Source organism: Prinia subflava, chromosome 1 (genome assembly GCF_021018805.1).
Source record: "Prinia subflava isolate CZ2003 ecotype Zambia chromosome 1, Cam_Psub_1.2, whole genome shotgun sequence".
Classification (NCBI taxonomy): domain Eukaryota; kingdom Metazoa; phylum Chordata; class Aves; order Passeriformes; family Cisticolidae; genus Prinia; species Prinia subflava.
Window position 1 is genome coordinate 132,463,334 of NC_086247.1, and position 23,823 is coordinate 132,487,156.

Genomic DNA, 23,823 nt, shown 5'->3' on the forward strand with positions numbered 1-23,823 from the left:
AACAGCAAACTTGGATGAGCAAATAAGCTACATCTGCTTCTGCTTCTCTGCAATGAATGACCTGGTTTGACTGTTGAGCCTTGTGCTTTCCAGGTTAACCAGCATTCACCAAAAATCCTCACATGCCCTTCTCATGAACTCACTGATTCTCACATTTCTTTTAAGGTGTCTCTGTATGGTATATACCTAATACTTTACTTTCTGAAAATTGAGTCATCAAAAATGTTCTGCTGAACTGCAAAAGAGAAAACTTTTCACACCTTTTCTTTATGTCACTGTATGAAGAATGTTACTTTTCTCTAGGGAAATGTCTTACCCCATATCTCCCATTATGCATCCAGACCACAGGTCCTCACACTTACACTCACCTGGCAAAAAAAAAAAAAAAAGATAAAATAAAAAGTTACATCTCAATTCTTGTGAGTCCAAAACAATACAATTCTTATCATAAAAAGCACACTGTACTCAATTCCATTTCATATTTCCAGAAGTTGAATAATTTGCTGGTTTACTGCACACCTTAGTTTAAGTGCATCAGTGCACCTTGCCAAAACTTTTAAAAACTCTACATGATTCTATGCAATACTGAGCTTTGAAAATATGTCCTGTTTTTCTTTCCTTCCCTTACAGGAAACTGCAGAGTTAGCCTTCTGCACTTGTAAATCATGAGTCAGCTTTATCATCTTCTCCTCTGTGATGATATTCATTTACCAAATTTTCAGAGTTAAAAAAGAATCATCTTACTTTTCTATTCTTTTAGTTCTGTTCTTGGACTATGGTAACGTGCTTTTGAAAATCTTCCTTTGAAATAACCCCAAACAATAATTCAGACAAAAAAAAAATAGCATGGAATGATCAATGAATACAAGGTAGTACAGCAGGATCTATCAGCTTCTTCCTCTGCTCTCCCTCCCTCCCTCCCTCCGTCCCTTCTTCCCTCCCCTGCCTGCCTCACTTCTCCATGCAACTTCCTTCTGCCCTGCCAGCAGGGGACACTTTGCTCTGGTCTCAATCCTCCTTTTTCAAAGCTGTGTCTTGCTTTAATTTCAGTAGAAATGCTTTCCACTTGCACATTCCATAATTTGTACACATGAACATCAGTTTATTTCTTCCATTTTAAAAGTACAATTGAAAGGAAACAAAGCTCTGTCTAACAATTGCTTTCTCCTCTCTCCCTACCAAAACAGTGTCTCCTGCCCCTCTCAGTCATAAAGAAAGAGAATCACCACTATTATAATTTTCACTTCTACCCTGCATTTACGTCTGCTCAAAAATATGTGGCTGGAAAAAGAATACTGAACATGTCTATAGGATAGAGCATCCGTCCTACATTTCTGAGTATTTTTAAAAATAGTATTACATAATCTGCAAAAAACTTTAAATGCAGATGTATCTCTGCTTTATATATTGTCTTTACAATGGCTGAAAAGAAACCCACTAATCAATAGAGTAATTTATCTTTTTATATGTAGGCCACATAAGTATGCACAATCCAGTAAGTCCACCCTCCAGTTCATTATCTAAATTGTTACAAAACTCTATTTCTTATTTTAATCATATCAAGCTGGGACTTCACGAACATGGAAGCTGGAGGGTAAGGTGCTTGTTGTGGACACAGTGGTGGAGATTAAAGCATTGCAGATAACCAGGGGTAACTAAGTGGCTGAATACCAAGGTAACAGCAGAGAAATGGTAGCAGCAGGGTAGCAAATACTGGAGATTTGGGTAATCTAGGAAGGGAGAAAATCAATCAAGGAAAACAGATAAAAAATTGTATTGCTAAAACTGTTCCACATAACAGTACTGAAGAGGCTCCTCATTATTCCCAGATCTAGTAATGTATATTCCCACACTTGTGTCATAAGATGGCAGCCATTTGGTCTGTGGGTGGGACACCAGTCTCCCTGAAATGAATGGAAGTGGAAGGCACTTTTTTGGTCTGTTTTGGATGAAATGGTGACACCAGTGCTGTCAGGAATTACGAGCAGTTGGATACTAGAGCATTCAAATATAGGAAAATTAATATGTCATACCCCCTCTCATGTTACTGCAAGAAATAAAAATATTTCAAAATTTTGAGAAACAGAAGGAAAATGTACAGAAAGACATTGATAAAATCCTCCACTTTTTAAGATTTTTCTCTTGAGACAGAGTGAAAAAGCAAATAAAATTACCACTTAGAAGTTTTCTTCTGTCTGAGAAAATGCCAATGTTTTGGGCCAAGGTCTGTGCTAGGGTAACTGCCATTAAGTCTGGCTTTCCAAACTGAAAGAAACAAGATAGGAAAAGTAATGTAACACACAGGTATCTCAGATTCAAGTGAAGTTTTTCTCATATCAAGGCAAAAAAAGGCAAAATCAGATACACAGTGTTAGAATTCTTACTTCTGGGTAGCTAGATGAAAACTAAACACTGGCTTATAGACAAGCTAAGTAAGTCTGTTTCTCTCTCGGTATTGTGGCTGCAAATATGAATGACAGATATTGTAGAATTTGCTTAAAAGTGTATTTGAATTGTATTGACTTTATTCACTCATCACTCTTCATTGAAGTGTCCCTTCTGTAGAGCTGCACTGAGATTCTACATCAGCAAAAAAAAAGTGAAATATTTTGAGGAACATGTCTGCACGGATAAATTCCATGCAGATAAATTTCCACCACTTTCTGCTCATACCAGTATCCCCACCTACCTCATTCACACCTCCGCCTTTAAGCAAGGAGCAGATTCCACCAGTGTGGGCCACACCACTTCGACTGCTCTGAAATCGACTCCCCCTTTGACATAAACAAAAAGAAAGATAAGTTTACCCTGCTCAGTCCATGAGTTTTGCACCTGCCTGTTCCTGTATCTATCCTTCTGATTTCCAAACAAGAAGCTGGCATTTGCAAATGCTGGATGCCACCACTATGCTGCAAATTATGCAAAATCAAATGGGAATAACAGATAACCACTCACAAACTTCACATGACAAGTTATTTCCAGAAAACTTGTACCATTTTTCCTCCTTCTTTTCAGACTATCTAATATAAGAAGAAGGGGAATATTTTGCCAGACCACCTGGATCTGCCCAGCCTCTTGTTTCTTGACATTCTACTGCAGCAAGTGCCTTCCACTGGCACATGCTCCAGGCAGAGTTCAGGAGAGGCCACCATTCTCCCAAAGCTTGGGACTAGTGAAACGACTCGTGTCTAATTGGGCAGTGCTGATGTGGTAAAACTCAAGAGGAGATGCATTAGCAGAAGATGCAGAGGTAGGTGAAAATTCCCTAGAGCTACAGCCAATCTCATCCAAGGAACAGATGCACTCTGAGCCCAAATTTAATCACCTCTTTAGTGCTGACCACATCAGCATGGATGACTGGAGTCCAGTTACTGGAAACAAAATACACTCTGCTCCACCTGAGAGCACTGACCCATCCAGCAAATTATTTTTCTCAGGTGAGAAGAGAAAAACATCAAGAAGAATCACAGTGGGCTAACTGTGCTAAAGGTGGAAGCTCATTTGTAACCACTCACACCAGCTCATTCGTACCCTCACAGCAGCTACCCCCACCTCCCAACTTCACTCACAGACACAATTTCAGAAACTGCTGTTTCTAAACAATCTATGAATGCAATCCACAAACAGCATTGGTGGCAGTGCTGTGGATAGCACTGGAATTAGCACTACAGTGGTATCCAGAGTCCTAGCCACAGGCAAAGTCAGGCTCTCTTTGGTCCTAGTCAATCCACACGCATTCACAAGAACCAGACTTCCTCCCTAAAGACTTTACAATGCCACCAAAGAAGAGACATGAAAGATATGAGAAAATCTGATTCCCATTTAAGAGATGAAGATCTCAGACACAGAGAGACCAAAATCTGCAAGCACCACTTGCAGATCTTACTAGCTTTCTTCAAGGCAGAAATCAGTGGCAGTAATTAAGTATGTGCAAAATTTCTGAGGGTGGATACTGGGCTTGGGTATCCTGGAACCCTACTGAAGTCATGTGAAGTGAGGTGTTTAAGTTAATTCTTACAGGCTCCTAAAACAGTCAGCAGAAAGAAAAAGGCCTCCAACAGAAACATTTGTCTGGCATGTCTTGTGTGGATCAAAAACCTCAGCCATGTATCTCTGCTGTATTTTTGTAAAGATATTTTATTATAAATATATCAATCTTATTTTCAAAACAAGCTACTTAGAGAAAATAACATTCCTCTCAGTTCAGTATTCTTATAGCTCAAACGTCTTGGGAGAGGAAACTGTTTTGAGGAGCTGAAACACTTCAGTAATCCTGCAGCAGTCAAGTCATTGAACAAAGTAAAGCAAGCCATAGTGCACTTCACATAAAACCTCATTGGTTTCAAAACCGACATTCTGCCTTTAAATAATCCATGCTCTACTGCCAAAGAAGCCACCCTCTGAGGTGGAACCATGCATGACTCTTCAGATAGCTGCACTTGTGGAGTAGGTGACTGAACAGAATAACAAAGGATTACAGCACATGCAGCTCAGGCTTAGTATGTTAAAACTAAAATAAGAGTTAAACCTCTAGTTGCTCTGGCAGGCAGCTTGTGCATTAATTTTTTTCCCACCTCCCCATCTGAAACATTTTCTGAATTATTGTGGATTACACACATAACAGAAAGGAGATGCATCAGCCACTTGTGAGAAGCAACCCCCAAGGAAAGAAAAAAACCCAGTAATAAAACATCACACAAGGTTACGTACGAAAAAAGGTGAACTGCGTCACTTTTCTCTCTGATAAAATCCCTCCTATATTTCATAAACTCACGTAGAGTCACCAAGGGGTTTTCAGATATGGTGAACTTGTTATCAGTAGCCCAGGTTTCCATGGCAACCAATACTATCCTGGTGTTAAGTTGTTCTTTATATATCTAGTATATTAACAGAATGAACAAATATGTCAAATAGAACAAAGGTGAGGTTTACCCCTTTCTTTGTAATCTCTTGCATTTTTACATAACTAAATATTTAGCTTATTCCAGCACACTTTACATTCTTGTAGGTAATTGTATCTCCCTTAAAACTAACAAACATAAAAACCAAGTAAAACCAAAATTTTAGGCTTAATTCTTCAATCAGTTCTCTTAGCCTTCTCTTAGCCTACACCGGCAGAGATACATAGAAAAAAAAAGTGATTTTTTAAAAATTACCACGTTCCAAATAGTTCAAAGATTTTAAATTAATGGGTCTTTTATGACAGCCAACTCACCCAATGACACACAAGGGCCCTCTTATGTGGAATAATGATCTATAACGCCATATTTTTCACTGTTATATATGTCCACAGGAGTATTTCAACTCATGCTGGCTGAATTACAAAAAAAAGGGCCATCCTTTCAATGTGGTGTTAACACTCCACACCAAATACTTTCAAGCATTTTCTTCTTCTAGTAAGACTTTCCTTTTTCTAATACCTTCCTGCGGTGAGGTGCAAGAGCCAGCAATTCGTCCAATTTAGCATCATAAATATAACCAATACAGTTCACCTGTAGGTCCCTATTCTAACTCATTAACTCAAGGGCACTTTTTCTGGAGAAATTTTAATGCATTGGAATTTCAGACTGTCCTTTGGGTTTGAAGTTGTCAAAACAGGGATCCTGTGCTAGAAATTGTCATATCTAAGTTGCCCTTTGAAACTCAGACTCAAGGGACGAATCCAGCAGGACATTTAAATGTTTAAAGCCACAGAATAAAAACCCTCTGATGCTTTATCTTAGACAATGGCTTTATAGGTGAACGATCATGTTTGAAATTCATCCTAGATGTACATTTGTAATCTTCACATACATTACTACTGTTATACCATGAATGGACTCCTGCATCTATCATCAAGAGAATCTTATGACTGATCTCACACATAAAAGAACATATAGTTGAGTGATACTTACTAAATCTGCCATGTTCACAACGGATTTAGCATAGCTGTTGGTATGGCCAACTGACAAACGGTGCTTTTTACACTGTGAAACAAGCACAGGCCAGTAACAGGTACAGATTTCAGAAAAACAAGGTTGATTTCCAAAAACCATGAAGTAAAAAGCCATTTTATCAACAATAAAGCCCCTGCACAAGGTTTTGTCTCTTGTGCTGAGTGTAATGTTAATGACCAATAGTAGAAAATTGTTCAGAAATGCACATTACTGCGATACTTTACAACAGCTGTTGTGAGGTTGTATGAATTCCTCCTTAGAAAGTACCCTAGGATCTTTACTGGAAAATTATATAAGAACAGGAACATTCTGTTACTCTCTTCATTATGATTATTGTTGGCAATTTTAAAATTAATCACAAATGCCAATGTAGAAATTAGCAACAAAAACTTCCATAGCTGAGACTCCTTAAGATGTGTTATCCCAGAAGTGCCTGCATCCATATTTTAATCTATCAGACTCCCTTTTTTTTTTTAATTTTCTCTCTTAAGCTGTTTTTTTGGTTTTCTTATATAGTTTCACACTCCTATAATGCCACAGTAACTGATTCACATCACTTCAGCAGACTCCTATGGTACCTTTAATGAAATTTGTAATGCAGTGTTATAAAAATGGCACTGAAAATAGTTGTCCAGGTACTTCTATTTGCAGAAAAAAACAACAATTATGAATGAGCAACATGGGCATGAAAGTCACAGGTACCCCAGAAGAATTTAAGACAAAGTGTGCAAGATTTTCAGAGATGTTTTATCATCTTGTGCCCCATGATGTTTGATTTGGAATGAAAATTGTCCATATTTTCTGGAAGTTAGGATCTTTTAGTGGGTAAGAATTTTCCCACTACTAGGCCATAGGAAAGGCATCCTTTCAAGCAGGAATGGGGAGGAAACCACAAAAATCAAGGAAGTTAAGCCCACAGCAAATGATATTTCCTTCTCACAGGAGGAAATTATTTGGCTTCTTTCATCACTGGCATTTACCTCAGAGAATAAACTCCTATCTGGACTGACTCTTGCATTAGCTGTGATTAGACAAAATTAGGAAACATTGTCCTTGAAGAAAATCTGCCTGAACAGATAGGATCCTAAGGGAAAAGTTAAAAGTTGTGGCTTCAGGTCTTTAGGATCAAACACAGTTACACTGATTTAAGGAATTTTCATCCAATATTACTAGTTTTAATCCAAGAATTTGTTCCTATGTTCACCAAACTGAGCTGGTGGAGGAGTACACTGTCTAAGGACAGTGGCACACTCCTTGCACACTTGTACCCTCTTGTGTCTATTTTTGCCAATTCAGGTATTGCGTGAGAGAATTGCTGCACATTACAGAAGAAGTAGACAAGATTCATAGACATATTTTGATTTTAAAGCCATAAGGGCCTATAAAATCATCTAATGTCACCAGTTGGATGGGCACTATCAAGCTGAACTTTATTCAGTTACTTCAACAGCAAATCCATTGTTTGTGTTTGAAGCTACCTTTGAACACTGCAAGTGATGAAGAAATTGCCATTTCCTTTTATATTTCCTTCATTAGATGATTAATAAATCCTCTTCACTGACATAAATCTGTGCTTTTTCCCACTTGAATGAGTATGGCTTTTCTTCAATACACTGTTATTATGTCTCTTTCCATTAGTTCAAAAACCGCACAGTATTCTCCCAGAGAAGTTTAACAAAATAATTTTCTCTACATTGATTGGGACGTATCAAAAAAATCTAGTCACTGTTAATCTCCCCATTCTTCACAGCTGCTGCAGAATTGAAATAACTGCACTATGGATTGCTGAGTGCCTGTAACTAAGACAAATGTTCAGGAAAGCCAGAAAGAAAATCATCAGCTGAAGTCACACTGACATTAGTTACTTTCTGGCCCTTCTTTCTGATCCTCAGACCTAGCTGCATTCTTGGTGAAATTAACTTGCCAAAATTCAAAACCAACTTCATCAATGGTAATGAGACCATAATCTCTTCTTTTAAGGACATACTGGATTTAATCTGGCCTTATAGTGTTCTTTATTGTTATGCTCTCTGGATAAATGAAGACAATTTGATGCTCATTGTAAGAGGTTGAAATGTGTCAGTCTTACCATTAGATGGTCATTTACAATCATCAACTCAATGTATTTTGTTTCCTCTTCAATTTTACGTGGAATCTGACGAACCTATGGAGAGAATGTAACTCTAAGAGAGCCCAACAATACAGAGAGAGTCTAACGGGTAACAAACATTTGCACTTACTGGCTACCCCACTTTAATAAACAGGGAATGAAGTCTCTGTTTAGAATTTTTATTTTGAAATGAAATAAAGTGAGATAAACTAGCTACTTGTCACTATTGCAACAAAAAAAATTATGTAGGTTTTATTATGGGAGTTTCTAATAAAACTGTACTCAAAATGAGCAAAAACGTTTTACCTACTTTTTCATTTGCAATGTAGCAGTATTTAAAAATTTCCTAACTCTTCAGGTAGGCAATGTCCAAGGAACCCACCAATGTTTAGCTTATATTAGATACCTCTTTTTGTATTAGCTGTATTGATATAGAGATCTCATGCCAAACCAGCAGGAGCAGCAGGACTCCATCTGGACAAATTAACTCAGCAGACATAAAACCAACCTCACTGCATATCCCTTCTAAACAAGCATATTGGCACTTACCTGCCTTTTCCTTCTTTTGTGTCTTGGCCTTACAACAAAATTCTGTGATGTAGTATTCATCTGCCAGAACTCTAAGCAGAAAACACAGACAAATACATTGAGTATTTACTAAAGCATAGCCCAGCAATTAGTGACCCTGATGTAACACGACAATAGTATGGCATTCTTCAGCACTTCAGATGCAGCAACAACTCATTTTTTCAAGTTTCCCGCTAGAAGGGAGGCAAGACTACAGATGCTTCCCAGTAACAGGGCTCTTATTAAAAATTCTACTAGTGATAATCTGGATCTGTTGAAACAGATGATCTGTGGGTTTCACACTTCAGAAAGCACAGCAGATGTTCTATGCCAAAACTTCACCAATGCTGGGCATGAAATATTATTAGCATAGTGCTTCCATGGAGTGGATCACATTTTTGGGAATTCAGCAGACATTCACAGAACTCTTGCAATAGCTACCTAAATTAATAAGAAGAGCATGGAAGGCAGAATTAATGCTTTAAGATTATTATATTCACAAAGGAAAATATGTCAGAGTTGGGTGAAACATTATGAGATTTTGGCAATGCTCGCTTACCAACACAATAAACCTCTCTGCTAATCCTTCTGTGTCTTTAACTTCTTAAACCTCTAATCATGAGCATCAAGTAGTTTATTCTTTTGCCAAATCCTTTTCACCAAATATATTACTAGCCCCTCATGGAAAAGAACACATTATAAACTAAGTAGAAGACAACATTTGCTCTCACCCTTTCAAATGTAATTTTGCAATTAGTAATTTTGCATCTTTAATTTTAGAATCATAATCCCCGTCTCTCTGTTCCCTATATGAAGTAAAGCTCTTTCCTTATCTTGTATAAATGTGTTTGCTATTCGCACAATCCCAAGATCTTTCTTTGATTCATGCAAATTAAATGCTTGCAGTTGCTTAGTTAGTAATAATGTCTTTCTTCTTTTACTGCTTTCCCTCTTTTGTGCTTTCTGTAGCTTTGGACATCCTTTCAGTTTCAAGGAACTGAAAATTTCTTTCAGTGTTCCAGTGATTTTACCAGTCCCGCAGAGAAGTAAATAGTCCTATACTGTTTATAGAGCACCCCTATAGTGCTATAGGATTGCTGGAGCTGTGTAAATTAAGGCACTTCCAGTTCACATATCTTTGTTCACAACTTCTGCTTGTTTTACAAATTGCTGACCAGTTCAGTTTTGCTGGTGAGACAGGAAAGTTTCTCACAGCTTCACTTCCATTAATGTTATTGTACATTAATTGTACAATTTTTTGCATGAGATTCAAAAGTAGGATTAAAAACCATGCTGATAGGAATTTGACAGGGGTGCCATATCAGCAAAATCTTAAAACACAAAGCTGAGTTGCCCATCTGACAAGACATTGCCAGGTCTAAGTGATAATCTTAAACATGAGTGGCAAATTACTCCTAAGACAAACCAGGAGAACAAAGCATGACTAACTGGTGTCGTCTTGGGTAAATTAGGGACCGCAGTGTCATTTCGTATGTATGTATGTGAGGTTTGCAGATATTTTTTAAAGGGGGGAACCTGGACAATCATAGACTCTGCTTAAAAATGTTTTCATGGTTACACCAATGAACTTGAGGACTTCCTTTACAAAAAGGACCAAAGATAAATTAAATCACACCCAAGTTCCTTATTTATTGCTTAAAGACCTGCAGACTTTTGAGCTTGAAATGATGAGAAACTAAATCTTGAAAACATTTTTACAATGTTTTTGATTATTCTTTAAGTATGCTGATTAGTTTAGACACTGGGCTTAACTTGTCATTTTTGGTTTTATAACATGCGTAATGAAACTGGTAAAAATAATACTTTTCAATCAATAAAATCGTAATTTACAGTATGTATATAGGATCTAAGATAACTTTACCAGCAGATGTGATTATTTTACCCACAAGCAGAAGTCAGTAATCTCTAAGGGAAATGATGCAGCCATTACCTTTAATACATTAACACACATTAACACTGCCTTATAACTCACAAGATGGATAAATGCACACAGGTTGCATTTCCAGCCAAGGACCCTCAGGCAAAAGAACATGACCAGCAAAATCACAGGGAATGTTGACAGTTGAGAGAGCCTAGCAAATATTTTGATGGGAATATATTACCTTGAAAAGATGTGATGAAGATTCACAAAATCATAGAATCATCTTGATTGGAAAATGCTAAAATTGAGTCCAACTATAAAGCTAATGCTGCCAAGTCCCACTAAACCATGTTCCTAAGTGTTGTATCTACATACTTTTCATGTGATCCGAAAAGAGAAGGATATCTGTTATGTATTATTTGAAAAACAGCACCTTTGATAACATACTGCTATCTAAAACTGTGCCAGGGCATTGTAGATCTCAACAGAGATTGTGAGAAAAAACAGAGTCTAGTAAATAAAAAGTCAAATGCTCTAAGCATGCCAAGTCATCTGTCCAAGATTCCGTATTTTAAATCCTCATTATTCCTCAGACCACTGCAAAGTACAGTAAAATAAATTCTTTTCTGTAACAGCTTGTGGGGTTTTTTACTACCCAGGGAGCAAAAGAATATATAAAGTACATTGCTATTGAACTGTGATATAAGAGTGTGTGCTTTTACTATCACTGATACTGAGTATTACCTATCACTCGAATTTTTTTCCCTTTCTAACACCAGTATTGAAGCTGGATTGTTGAAGCTAGTGATCTATCCAGTTCATTCCTAATGCAGTGGAAATGCTGAGTAGAAATCTTACCTTACACACACACTCTTCTAAAGATAAGAGAAAAATCTTGGCTTCACAGAAAATCTCCTTAGGCTAGTCAAACTGATAAATTATGAGAGTGGTTATGATGACATCTGCCAGCACAGTGCTTGCTACTGCTAATAATAATTTTGTTGTAGTACTTTCAAAAAATCAATCACAACAATACTATTAGCAATTAATTGAAAGTAATATTTAAAGAAAAAAATGTCAAGTCAAGGCAGCAGTCAGACTTGTCCAGACTGGCAGAGAAGAAGCAGATACTGGTGGAGCTCTCATGCTCTGAAGCTGTGACTATACATGGAGGATGACTTACAGACAGATACAAATTGAATAATCACAGATAAAGAGAAATGGTGAGTTTCCCAATGAGGCTATAATGTTATACATGTACTGTAATTTTCACCACAAACATCAGAAACACCTTTTGAAATGATTTTACAAAAACAGTATGGGTATGTGGGAGAGTAGATTGCGAAATGAAGTCTATTTCTCCATTCATGAGATCCTAAACAAAGCAATGGAAGATTAGCACCCTGTACCTCTTATCCATGCTACAAATACTTGCATAACTGAGAAGACTGGCACTCTGCAACTGAATTTCCTTTTTAACCTTTTCTATGATCCTGTGATTTTAATTCAGTCTAGATGACAACATTTTCCATTATGTCACATGCTGGGCTTTGTACAGCAAAGCCAGCAACTATTTATTTGTTATCTATAGTAAAATCAAAACTCTACAGGCATGTCTGGATTTTTGTAGGGAAAAAATAAACAGAAAAAGACTGTAAAGCCCTAGTCTGACAGTTTTTTGAAAATCAAGATGCTTTGGTGGAGGTGAAATTGGGGCATTTACTTGTAATTAATCTCTTTTCATGATTTTAAATCAGAAAGCAATTTTATTCCAAAATCTTGAAAACATAAAAAATTCTCTATTAGGGAATCTTATAAAACAGCTTATATATAGTGAATACCAACACTAGCAGTGTCTTAGTTTAACAACCTGAGACAGAAGATTTATTTTAAACTCATCATTAGTTGCATTATTTCCATCTTTTGAACTATATGTCCTCAAGAAAAATGTGATAAGTGATGCACTTTATTATTTGACCTTATGTTCAATAAATTGCTCTCATTACAGTCCCATCTTTGCAAGCACAGGTAGTAAGCATGGTACGTGTGTAAGGTGCAGGTACGTAGGAAGTTTTGTGACACAGAGGACAATGCCTTGCACAACAGTGATGAACCTTTTGTGCTCATGTCCCTCCATCCCAACCTTGCCTGGGCAAACATCATCCCAGGACAGGAGGCACCAAGCTGGGACACTGCTTTTCTTTAGATTCAGACAGATTCCTTCTTCAGAACTGAAATAAGGCAACTTTGAGCAGTTTCCTTTTTATTTTTTTCTTTTCTCATTAGCTCCTTGAATGATTCTATTTTGCTTAACAACTGGCAAACCTGCACAAACTGTGCTCCGGGGATGGACCCATCTGCGAGCAGCACTCAGCACAGTAAGAGCTCAGATCCAATTGTTACCATAGGACAAAACATCTGTAACTCTCCTAAGAAATTAGTCTGGAGGTGGTTTCTACCAAAATGTCAGTGTGTATGAAGGACAGTGATATTTATCTGGGATATGTGTTGTAGAGCAGGAAAATGCATCTGTAAAACTGGCAAATCCTTGACAGAATGGGGATATGTCATAAATACTGCAATTTTAGCTTCAATTAACAAGCCAACCTCTCAGATGAAAACCCATTTTTTAAAAAAACCTTCCTCCCTCCATACACAATATGGGCATTCATCACTACAAGCACTTGAAACCACTTCTGCCTCCAAATTCATTTGCACTGAATTTAAGCATGGCCCTCGTCATAGCCAGTGCTGTGAAGGATTCTGATGGACTGGAGATGAGAGCCTCTGAACAGCAATGACCTCTGGCAACTCCTTGTCTCCCAGGCTCCAGCTCACTCCATAGTACTCACCCTGTATCTCTAAACAGGAAAAACCCAGGAAGAATTATCAATCACCATCAACATGGTGTTTATTTTCATCACCTCAAGGCTACCTCAGTCCTTTCCTCTCTACAACTACTACCACATAACCCAGCCCACAGACCACACGACCTGTTAGGAGAAACACATATCACAACATGAAGGTCTAGGAGAGGTTTCATTGGATTCAGGGTTTTTTCATCACTTCAGATTCTTTTCCTGTGCTTTCACTATTATAAAATGGGGGTGTTTTCAGTGTTTTTTTAATTTAATTGGGTAAAAGAAAGTATATATAACAAAACAATATACTCTCAGAAGATGATCTATCAAACATAATCAACAAATTTGGCCTTAGACTAAAACCCTCAATAAGTCATGAATATTAAAAGATCATACCAGATTGCAGGTCAACTGAAGGAAATTCAAACAACTTGGATTTGTAAACAGAATGGAAATGGAAGTCATCCTGAAATAGTAAATAATTGTCCATATTACATCAGGAAAAATCAATTCATCTCATGAGCATTAAACAGACAATTCCAAAGGTTCTTGTTACCCAACACATGCACCAGAGAACACTCAAGTTGCAAGGCACCATTACTCTACATCCTTCTTTTCCCAACTGCAGTGTGATGGCTAATGCCATACTTAATCCCCTTCTATATCTGAGTACCTCAAACACAGTGGCTGAGCACACAGAGCTAGGCCTAAATTGGGCTCCCAGAGCTGCTCAGGGAGAGTCAATGAGAGTCCAGGAGCTGCTGAATGGAGCCAAGGATGAGCCAGGAGGAGAGAGAGAGAACAAACCCAGAGCAGGAGGTGCCAGGGAAAGGGGCTGGGCACTCGCAGGTTTCTGTCTGACTCCTCTGGTGCTGCAGTGCTCTACAGCCAAGTGCTCCAGAGCACACACATACAGACACACCATTGCCTCATTTTTGGAGGTCTGCTTTTGTCCATGAAGATGGAGTCTCACATTTGAGGTAAATAAGCTGGGAATGAGGGGATGACCCTTTGGTCCCACGGCCTTATGCCTACCCTGTACCCATGGATGACTGTACTCAAAAAACACAGCAGGATTACTGTAAATTTTACTTACATCTGAAGTGTAGTTTTCATCTGGTTCAATAAGGTAAGTATGATTTCCATCATAGAACATCCCACTGTCAAGAGCAGGAAATGTAAATACAAATTTAGTAAACAAACACTAGTGCAACATGGAACTTCTTAAAGTTATTATACTTTAAAATTTTAAATATTCGGAAAAGGAAGAGTTTAAAATGGTTTCAGAAACTGAATGGAATTCTGGATCAGTATTTTGTTTCTTCATTTCAGAAAGAAAGATTTTGTCCTGTGGTGAAGCAGACTCTTCTTTCTTCCACAAACCTTTTCTACAATACATATAAAAACAAAATGGACTAATTTAACCAATTCAAAGCCCCCACTCCCATGCAGAAGATATATACCTCCAACAGATAAATAAGGGACCTGTCTTTAGGAACATATTTGGAACATATGCATAGCTTTCCCCAAATAAAAATGGTATTGAATTGAATTATCCTTAGTTTTTAAAGTTTTTTATTAACTCTTTTATTAGCATTTCATTTAAAGAAAATATTGATAAAAATACTACTCTGTAAGAGCAGAAAAAAAAAAAAGGTTATTTCTTATGTCAATGCATTCTGATCTTCAACTAAACCAGAATATTTTTAAGTAAGTTTGCCTTTGCTGCAGTGGCATACACGCATGGTTGAGATTAGGCTGTATCAGCATGTCCCTTTCAAAGGGCCACTGCTAAGGTGTTTAAGCTTGGCCCTAAAAATGAACTGTGAGTTCAAACCCTGCACACAGCACACAACAACAACAGCATGAAAGCGAGATAATTTATTTACTTATGTTACTGTTAAAAACACCCAAAACAAACAGGAATTACAAGCAAATAAAGCAGATATTTTTCTTTTTTCTTATGCAGAATTTTTATTATCACCAAAACAGACATTCACAGCAGTAACCTGGGTTACTGACTATATAACATATATCAAGTATGAGCATAACTACAATGCAAAGCTGCTTCACCTTCCAAATTACATGTGCCTATTCTTTTGAAATAAATACTGTCTATACAGTTTAAGCAAAATATTCTAGCATCTGCTGAAGCTTCTTTGCTTGGACATAAGATGAAATTGGGGAAGATCCTGTAGCTCTTTATCAGGGAAAACTTCCTTCCCTCTCATTGTACCCTTAGTTAAGCGGGGTCTGCAAGTTTAAGCGCTGTCAGCGGGAGCTTCTCGTGAGACTGCTGCTCCCAGCAGCAGCGACCTCTGATCAGGTCGGTGACAAGTGACAAGAACAATCACTCCAGCTGACCTGCAGACCTGACCTGCCGCCCAAAGCACTCACGGCTCCTCCATCCAGCCACCACAGACCTGGTGTGCTCGGAATAAACCACACGCGCATGGGTGTGTTACAGAGAAAGCGACACATTTGAAAAGCCTGCGTGTTGCTGAAGTGTTCTTGAGGCAATCCCGCTGGCAGCCGCGGCACTGGGGCTCCCAGCACCCGCAGTTTCCCCATCCGCCGCCAGCCGGCAGCAGGCTCCCGGCGCGCCCGCCGCCCGGGCCTCCCGCCCGGTGCGCTCGGAGCTTCCCCGCGGCAACGCGGGGAAACGTGGTTACCGCACACCCCAGAAAACAAACAAACCAACTAAAATCCAAGCAAAATGGCTTGCTCCAAGGTAAGGTTGGAGAGATACATTTGTCCTTAGCCAAGTCATTCAGACATCCATAATTTCAGGTGTTCTGTCAGCCAGTCATGTGATGGATTTAACTAATAAAAGGAAGGACGCAAAACAGACATCACTAAAAGAAGAACTCATAACTTGGGATCAAAAAACCCCAATATATTTCACATGTATGAAAAATTCTCCTGTTACTGGCTGAGATCTAGAGGTACTAATATGCAAAAAAAGGAGATTGGCATGACCTTTACAAATGTGAAGCTTGTTATTCTCTTAAAGGCATCTATTGTCTTATGTACTTGCTAAAATTCATGAAAACAAAGCTCCTGCCCCACAGACCTTACAGAAGACAACTCTCCTCAGCTACCCTTATTGCAGCAAGATACTCGAAACTGAGGTTGAAGCCAAGGAGCTCTCATTGCCAGTGTGAGTTTCTAGTAATTACTTATCATTTAATATCAACTGTGTAGGAGCTAGTTGCAATGATGGAAATGCAGTGTCAGAGAATGTGAGTTAAATGCAGCTCAGGAAATATTACTGTCTCATACTGGATGCTTGAAATACCAGCCTGATTAGAGTAAGCTTGTGTGAAAGAGCTCAGCTGAAACTCCATTATATCAGGGGAGAAAAACGGGAGGGGGTAAGGAGGTGGGGATATACCTCTCAAGAGAGAGCTGAATTATACGATGGAAAAAAGCCTCATCCATCATGTAACTTTAGAAGGAACCAATTTGGGTATCAGACCATTTAAGAATACAGACCAGCAGCAGTCAGTTTTATGCATAAACTCACAAAAAAAGGCAGGGAAAGACATATGCAGGCCCTCCTTCATTCCTGCTTTTTCTCCTAGGAGCTAGCAGGGGCCAAGACCTAATGGATCACTGCTAATGGAAGCCATGCAGTGGCTCAGGATGCATTAGGAAGTTACTATTTTTAGGCTCACTGTCCATACTTTAAACTGGGCTCAAGTTTCTTGAGCTGCACAGCTGTAAATCAGAAAAGTGCAAGGATGACAGGTCTGCATGCATCCTCCCCTTCATAACAAAGAATATACAACTACAAAAGAAAATAGAAGTACTCAAATAAAAGTACTTATATGACTGATACTAGAACTACAGAATAGTTGTAGATATACAATGAGCTGAAGATTTCCATCAGCTAAACCCTGCTTCCACAGAAAAAGGTAAAGCTCACGTGATCTCCACACAGGGTCACTTGGTGCCATGACTTTCAAGCTGATGTCAGTATTAGAAATGCTGAGATCCTGTAATTCCCAGATGCGACAGGCACTTGGTTGATCTGAAAACCTGACTAGCATCATTCAATAGTGCTAAAAGTAGGCAGGTCCAAAAGCTGTACAATCTATACACAGCTTCATGTACCTTCAGTTGACAAAGGCTTTAATTACAGTATAAGTGAAATTATGCACTTCAAATAGAAATTACTGCACCCTCTTATACCTTTACTTCTACATTTTTCAAGATTTACTATATGCAAGGTATTGCCTCACACACACAGTGCAAGGCCAGAAATTGTGTTGACAGAAATGGATAGTGCAAGATCAATTCTAAACTGACATTTTCTCTGTAAAGAGATTGGAAAAATAATCTCTTATTAATATACATCATTATACAGACAAGAATAAATAAAATATGTATATTATACATCATTATATAAATAATGATGTATAATAAAGTATATATAATTATAGCAACAAGAAAAGAGCCAATTTTCAAATAATTCATTGGCTTTTTTTTTATTCTTGTAGAATAGGATGTTTTCAGCTACTTCTACTCTATCTCTATAATAAATTATCTTAAAACAATACCTGGCCACAAGTCCTTAGTTTAGAAAAAAAAGGAAATTCTGAAGATTGTTGATTACTTAATATTGGTAACAAATTAGTAGGAAAATAAATAGCACTTATTTTACTATATACATGTATTATTTTACTATAAACAACTTGATTTTGCTTGGAAGAGTAATAAACAAAGGTCAGTAAAAACAAAACAGCAGACTTACTGCAATCCATGGCATGTTGACAAGGCAACAAATGATACAGGATTTCCTCGAATTTTTCCCTGATAATAGCAATGTTCTCCTCCCTGAAATTGGAAATTGAGACTGTAAATCCATGGGACATTCCACAGCATCACACTCCATCCTGTCAAAGACTGCTTTTCTATAAACACATTGCCAAGCCATTGACATGGCACCAAGAATTGACTATCACTCACAGGGGTGTTCATCCCATCTTCTCTGAGCCTTTGTTTGGTACTTAGACAAGCACCATCATCTTGACACTGTACACCAAATGGTGTATTTCACAATTTCAGTGCAAAATCCCTGACATCCTGAGATGGATTTCAGAGACAAATTACTCCAGAAGTGCTCATCTTTCTTCATTGACCAGAAAAAGGGTTGGAGGTAGGGGGCTTAGACTCAACATCTGCTCTGCACATGACTACATCAGACAGGATGAATTCTGCTCTGAGGGTAAGTTAATTTCCTTCTGAGGAGATAGGTATGCTAACAAAATAATAATACTGTTTGATTGAAATTAAAAAAAGAAACACAGAAAGTGTTTATCTTTTTATCTTATCTGAATGTCTATTAAATCAGAAGTAGTTGCTAGCACTCCAAAACTAATGAAAGCTCTAAGAATAACTAAGTAGTAAAGGAATACAATAAAAATGAATATTTGCCTCTTCTCTTCTGCAAATAAAATGTATATCTTTCAAATAAAATCCAGCAGACTCTACTCAAAAGAATCCCCCCCTGGTTTTACTGATAGGGACGTAAGCCGTACTGCATGTGCACTGTATTTATTCAGTATAGCACAATATCAATACTTGTATGCAAAATTAGACAATTCAAACATCTCTTAAATTCTCATTGACTCTTCACAAGAACTTACCTATTAGTGCCTTGCCAAATTCAGCTATGCTGTATTGCACTAACATTGGTTAAAGGACTAGGAAGGAGATTTTCAGTGCTTTTCTTTTTTAATAGCATTTATTTACAAATACTTCTTCCAGCAAATGAATGAATAATCTGCCTCACCTAGTGTACCCAGTCCTGTGAATATTTATGTCCATTTACTAGAGGGAGGGAAAGGCATTAAAATTACAGCTTTTTCACAAGCCATCAGCCACATGATACATAGCACAGTCATTTCAGACATCTGACATCACTTCAAATATGAAAAAGAAAAATCAAGATCAGGCTAAAGGTACGAAAATATGTAGGCTATGTTGGTAGTTTTGAGTTTTGATCAGGAAATCCTGTTCTGTTTTTCACAAGATGTGGAAACGATTGTTGAAAGCAGCTACAATGTGTGGGTCCCCCTGGTTTGAGGTGCACTCCTTAGCAGAGTATAGGAGCCTGCTTGTTAGAGCACAGCTGCTCACAGGGAAAGTGACTTGATCTCAGCCTGGGCAAAGGAAACCCTGCACCACACCGACCTGCAGAGTAAGCACCATGCTGCCCACCATGGGCACCTTTCTGCTCAGATGTCTGCAGGGACACTGGTGCCACACAGGTAATGTCTGACTCCCTGTCTCACCTTGGTAAGAAGCTCTGGGGCTGACTCATACCAGGCTACAACAAAGTGTGTCTGGCAGCAGGTGTATGAGCCATCACCCCTGGCCAGCATTGCTCGTGATATCAAGAACCTGGGACACAGATCAGGTATCAGTGAAAATGAGGCTGTTTTAATTTCTGCTTTGCACTTACATACGTTTCAGCCACCAATATCCTAAGTTAATTTGATTTCAGAGAGACTACATCCTTCTTTGGTTTTCCTGAAACCTTGGCTCATTTTCTCCATTTTTTCCTCCTTTTCTACCCCTATTTACTTCCTATATCTTAGGTACTTTAAGCTCTCCTCCCTTGAGATTTTCTTTCTTTCAGTCAGTAGGGTGTCCCCCACTACAGGATCATGGAACTGCTTAAAGCTTTCAGGTCCTTTTGGAGTATACGAATGAGAAGTAAACAAAGAGAGACTCCAGTAAGCAAATAACAAAACTAACAATCAAACTATATAGATGATCTAAAACCTTATGAGCAATAAAATACTCTCTAAAGAGAATTCTTGAAGTAGTATTCCTGTACAAGATATAACTGGAATAAGTGCATGGATATGGGAATAATACTGAAAAGACTATCAGTAGGGAGTTGTACAGACTTCTAGCTGTGGAAGAAATTTGCAGTAATTACACAAATTGGTTTGTTCTCAAAAAATGTAGTTAATATGTACCAGAAATAGAATCTCAGGCTCCATTAGTTTGCAAATCCATGTCTTTTCAACCAGGTGAAACATTTCTTCATACTAAGAATCCAGTCTGTGGCTCAAAAGTGTGATTTGGTCTTCCAAATGAGAATCAAATAAATGTCTCATGACAGTACCTCCAAATTAATTTATTCTGTAATAAATCCATGGGGGAAAAAATACATACAGATCTAGAAAAGAAAAATACTAGAAAAACAGCTCTAAATTCCTGTCTAGGAAAAGTACATTTGAGAAATTCTACTCTATTTAGTCAAGTCAATTCAACCCAATGATCTACTAGAGTTCATGGTAATTCTGGTGGAGATAGAAACACAACTCTGATCTCAGTCTCAGGGACCATTTCTTATCATCACAAAACATCCCTTTCTAAATGCTAACATCCTGGAGATTTTTTTTATGTATGTACTTATGTTCCTATCGTTATAAGTCACTTCAAACCAGTTAATAAAATTAACTTAAGGTAATAAAATTTATTTTCACTTCTTTAAATGAAGGTAGTTTTTTTCCAAGTACTTAATACATGAGATTATCTGAGGTGGTTAAAGCATGATGCTAACACCAAGGTTCTGGGTTTGACCCCCATATGAGTACATAAAGCTACAAATTCTGAGAATAGAGATGTTCAGGAAACCATTGAATGTGGTACTCAGTGGCATGGATTAATTGGCATGGTGGCATTTGGTCAAAGGTTGGACTTAATGAACTTGGAAGTAATTTCCAATCTTAACGAGTCTATGATTCTGCAGTTCTATACTGAGAGTCAGGACACACATGAAGGGACTCTACAGGGCAGGTTTTTTCAAGCACATGTAGTTTTGGGCAAGAAGTTTACTGTTGTTGCTTCACTATAGAGCTTAGGCTGAAATTGTGCTGGGTTTGACATGTACTAAAGCTGTTTTATAGCAGGTGTTGCCATAAAATACACTGTATTAGGGGAGAAATCACAGTATGTGAGAGCCCTAAGACCACCAAACACTGAATATAATTATCATATTTATCTTCTTTTACTCTGCTCTTGGAAACACTCCCTGAAGGACTGGGATTGTCTCTCTTGTCCACTGGTATCTTTGGCAGTGAGACAAAAGATGAAAAGCAAATCTTTTTTTTTTTTCCTAAAAATATTCTGGTCCCATATGATAAATAAGACTTCCCTTAAGAGCTGAAATTAGCACTAACTACAGTTCAGTCCAGAGCATCAAGGGTCTTTTGTGAAGAGCTACTGGCTTCCTGTAGCTAATAGAGCCTCTCTCTGTTCTCTCAAAAGCAACAATTGCCTATCTCAGCAAATCAAACCTCCACACTGGCCTTTGCCAGCTACTGGGGAATGGTTCAGAGCAAGATGAGAGGAAATCAGACCACGCCTCAAACATATGTCAGCCATAAGTCTGAGCAGCACATTTACCCACTTCTGCTCTAAAATTGAACCTGGTCACTCAACAGTCTGGGAAAAAATTGGGCTAAATGTCATCTCCTATGAGACAAGGCCAGCCTGGTGACAATGGCTGTGACACAAACCTGCAACACACACAGGCAAACCTTATGCCATACCTAATGGCAGGCTAATGCTACAGCAGAGAGAAGTTCAACACTTTTGCCTCCACGAGGCACACAGCCACTGTTCATGCTGTGGTTTGCAGCATGCAAGGCAAAGTTTCTGCCAATAGCCATAGCACTTTTGTCCATTTCCTTGGATCAGTAAGTTATCCTCCCTGCATGAACCTTCTCGACATGAGGGACAACCTACTGGTGATGTCCAAGAGCAGTACAGAAAATACTTTCTGTAGATTTTCAACAAGAAGTTTATTGATTTGGAGAGATAAAAATGTAATATCATCCTAGAAAAAATTAAAAATAAAAGCCAGAATGACCCCAGAGTCAATTAAAACAAGTTAACCACTATGATAGGTGTCAGTTCCTAAGACAGCCTTCATCTTGATGCTTAAATTGGATAATTACAGTAAAATCCTGAATTAGGGCTATTTACCCTGTGAACAGCTACAGTTCATCTCTAACCAGAGGCAGCCCTTTACCCACGTCAGTCCAAGCCTTCTTGCAACCTGTCAGGTATGTAGTGTGGCAAAGATACTTAAAAATGGTAAGACACACATGTCAGCAATGCAAATAAAATCTATTCCCATTTTTATTCTTTAAGACAGTTGTCCCTGCTTTGAGAGGCATCATTTGCTAAGCAGACACAAAGGAGATAAAAAACACATTAACCAATACTCCTAATAAAGGGTGAGATAACTGAAGCAAAAGAACAGCCCCAACAGTCATTAATGGTGGCAGTTCACTCTTCTCTACAGACAGTGCAGAAAGCATCTGCTGACCATACACTGGCAGGGTTTGTTTTTTGCCTCAGAGACACTATGACCTTCCCAGGGGAGGAAAACAAGGATGCACATTCATCTGCTTTCTACATCAGATATCCAAGTAAGCCATTTTCTGCAATTAAGAGAGGTGCTGGCCAGTAACTCATACGACAGTGAGGCACTGACCTTAAAATTAATACCTTCCTTCTCCTACATATTCCTATTTTAACACTCTTTAATCCAAAGGAAAGGAGATTACTGAATTAATTCAAAACCTAGTAACACATCTCCCTCTTTTCTCGCAGCAGAAATCTCCCAAAAGGCCAGCTAGGGCTCAGGCCACCATTCTGTGAATGCTAGATAACGATTAGCTGCCAGATAACCATTAGCTGTTTAAAGAGCTACCCATTGTAGGGCCAATACTTACAAAAATGCATAACTAAGGCTACATGATCAACAGCAAAAGGAAAAGAAAATGCACCCTCACCCGCTGACTTCAATGGCAGAAAACACCTTGTTATGAATGGGTTTCTATGAGTAAATAGAAGAGTCAAGATGGCATTTTGACCTGTGTAACTGCAATGAGAGAAAACATCTTTTAATTGACACTTACTCCAGCAATCGGCAGGGGCCTGCTGTGGGGCTGTGCTGAGCCCCGAGTTCAGCTCTTTCTCAGCTCAGTAACAATGCCAGAGACCTGGCACCACCTCTCTGCAGAATAGTTTCTGGATGCAGATGCCTGAAAGCCAAATGTTCTGAAATTGTGAACGGTGGCCTCCCTTGTAGGAGGATGGGTATCACATGTGCTCACATAACTCAAGCCGCCACGCTGTAGTGACATGAGATTATAACACTGTTTCAGATTCTGAAATCAGAGATATGGATTCCAAAATTAGGATAAGGCACAGCCGCTTCTAAGCCTTCTCCACAAAGTGCCCATGTTTAAAGGCTGTTGGCAGCACTCTTAACAAACAGAGACACACGTGTATGTGACAGGATTCTGCACGCAGGCAACTCGCTCCCGCTGCCATCAGTGACTCACAGCAGGCGCCTTCAGCAGATGGCACAAGATATCAGCCCAGCTCCCCAGTTCAGAGGCCAAATGAGGGTTGTGTTTACTGCCCAGTAGC

The 23,823-nt window shown here is 38.5% G+C and overlaps 1 protein-coding gene across 1 annotated transcript in view; it reads right to left on the reverse strand.

Moving 5' to 3' along the window:
* Positions 1-23,823, reverse strand: part of ADAM22 (ADAM metallopeptidase domain 22) — a 127,096-nt gene that overhangs the window by 35,203 nt on the left and 68,070 nt on the right. The window contains exons 5-14 of the mRNA XM_063412686.1: positions 18,113-18,195; positions 14,453-14,516; positions 13,753-13,822; positions 8,596-8,666; positions 8,026-8,100; positions 5,895-5,966; positions 4,711-4,877; positions 2,690-2,774; positions 2,175-2,265; positions 317-368 (exon numbers count right to left, since the gene is read on the reverse strand). Coding sequence (XP_063268756.1) covers positions 317-368; positions 2,175-2,265; positions 2,690-2,774; positions 4,711-4,877; positions 5,895-5,966; positions 8,026-8,100; positions 8,596-8,666; positions 13,753-13,822; positions 14,453-14,516; positions 18,113-18,195 — 830 coding nt within the window. The remainder of the gene's footprint in view (positions 1-316; positions 369-2,174; positions 2,266-2,689; positions 2,775-4,710; positions 4,878-5,894; positions 5,967-8,025; positions 8,101-8,595; positions 8,667-13,752; positions 13,823-14,452; positions 14,517-18,112; positions 18,196-23,823) is intronic.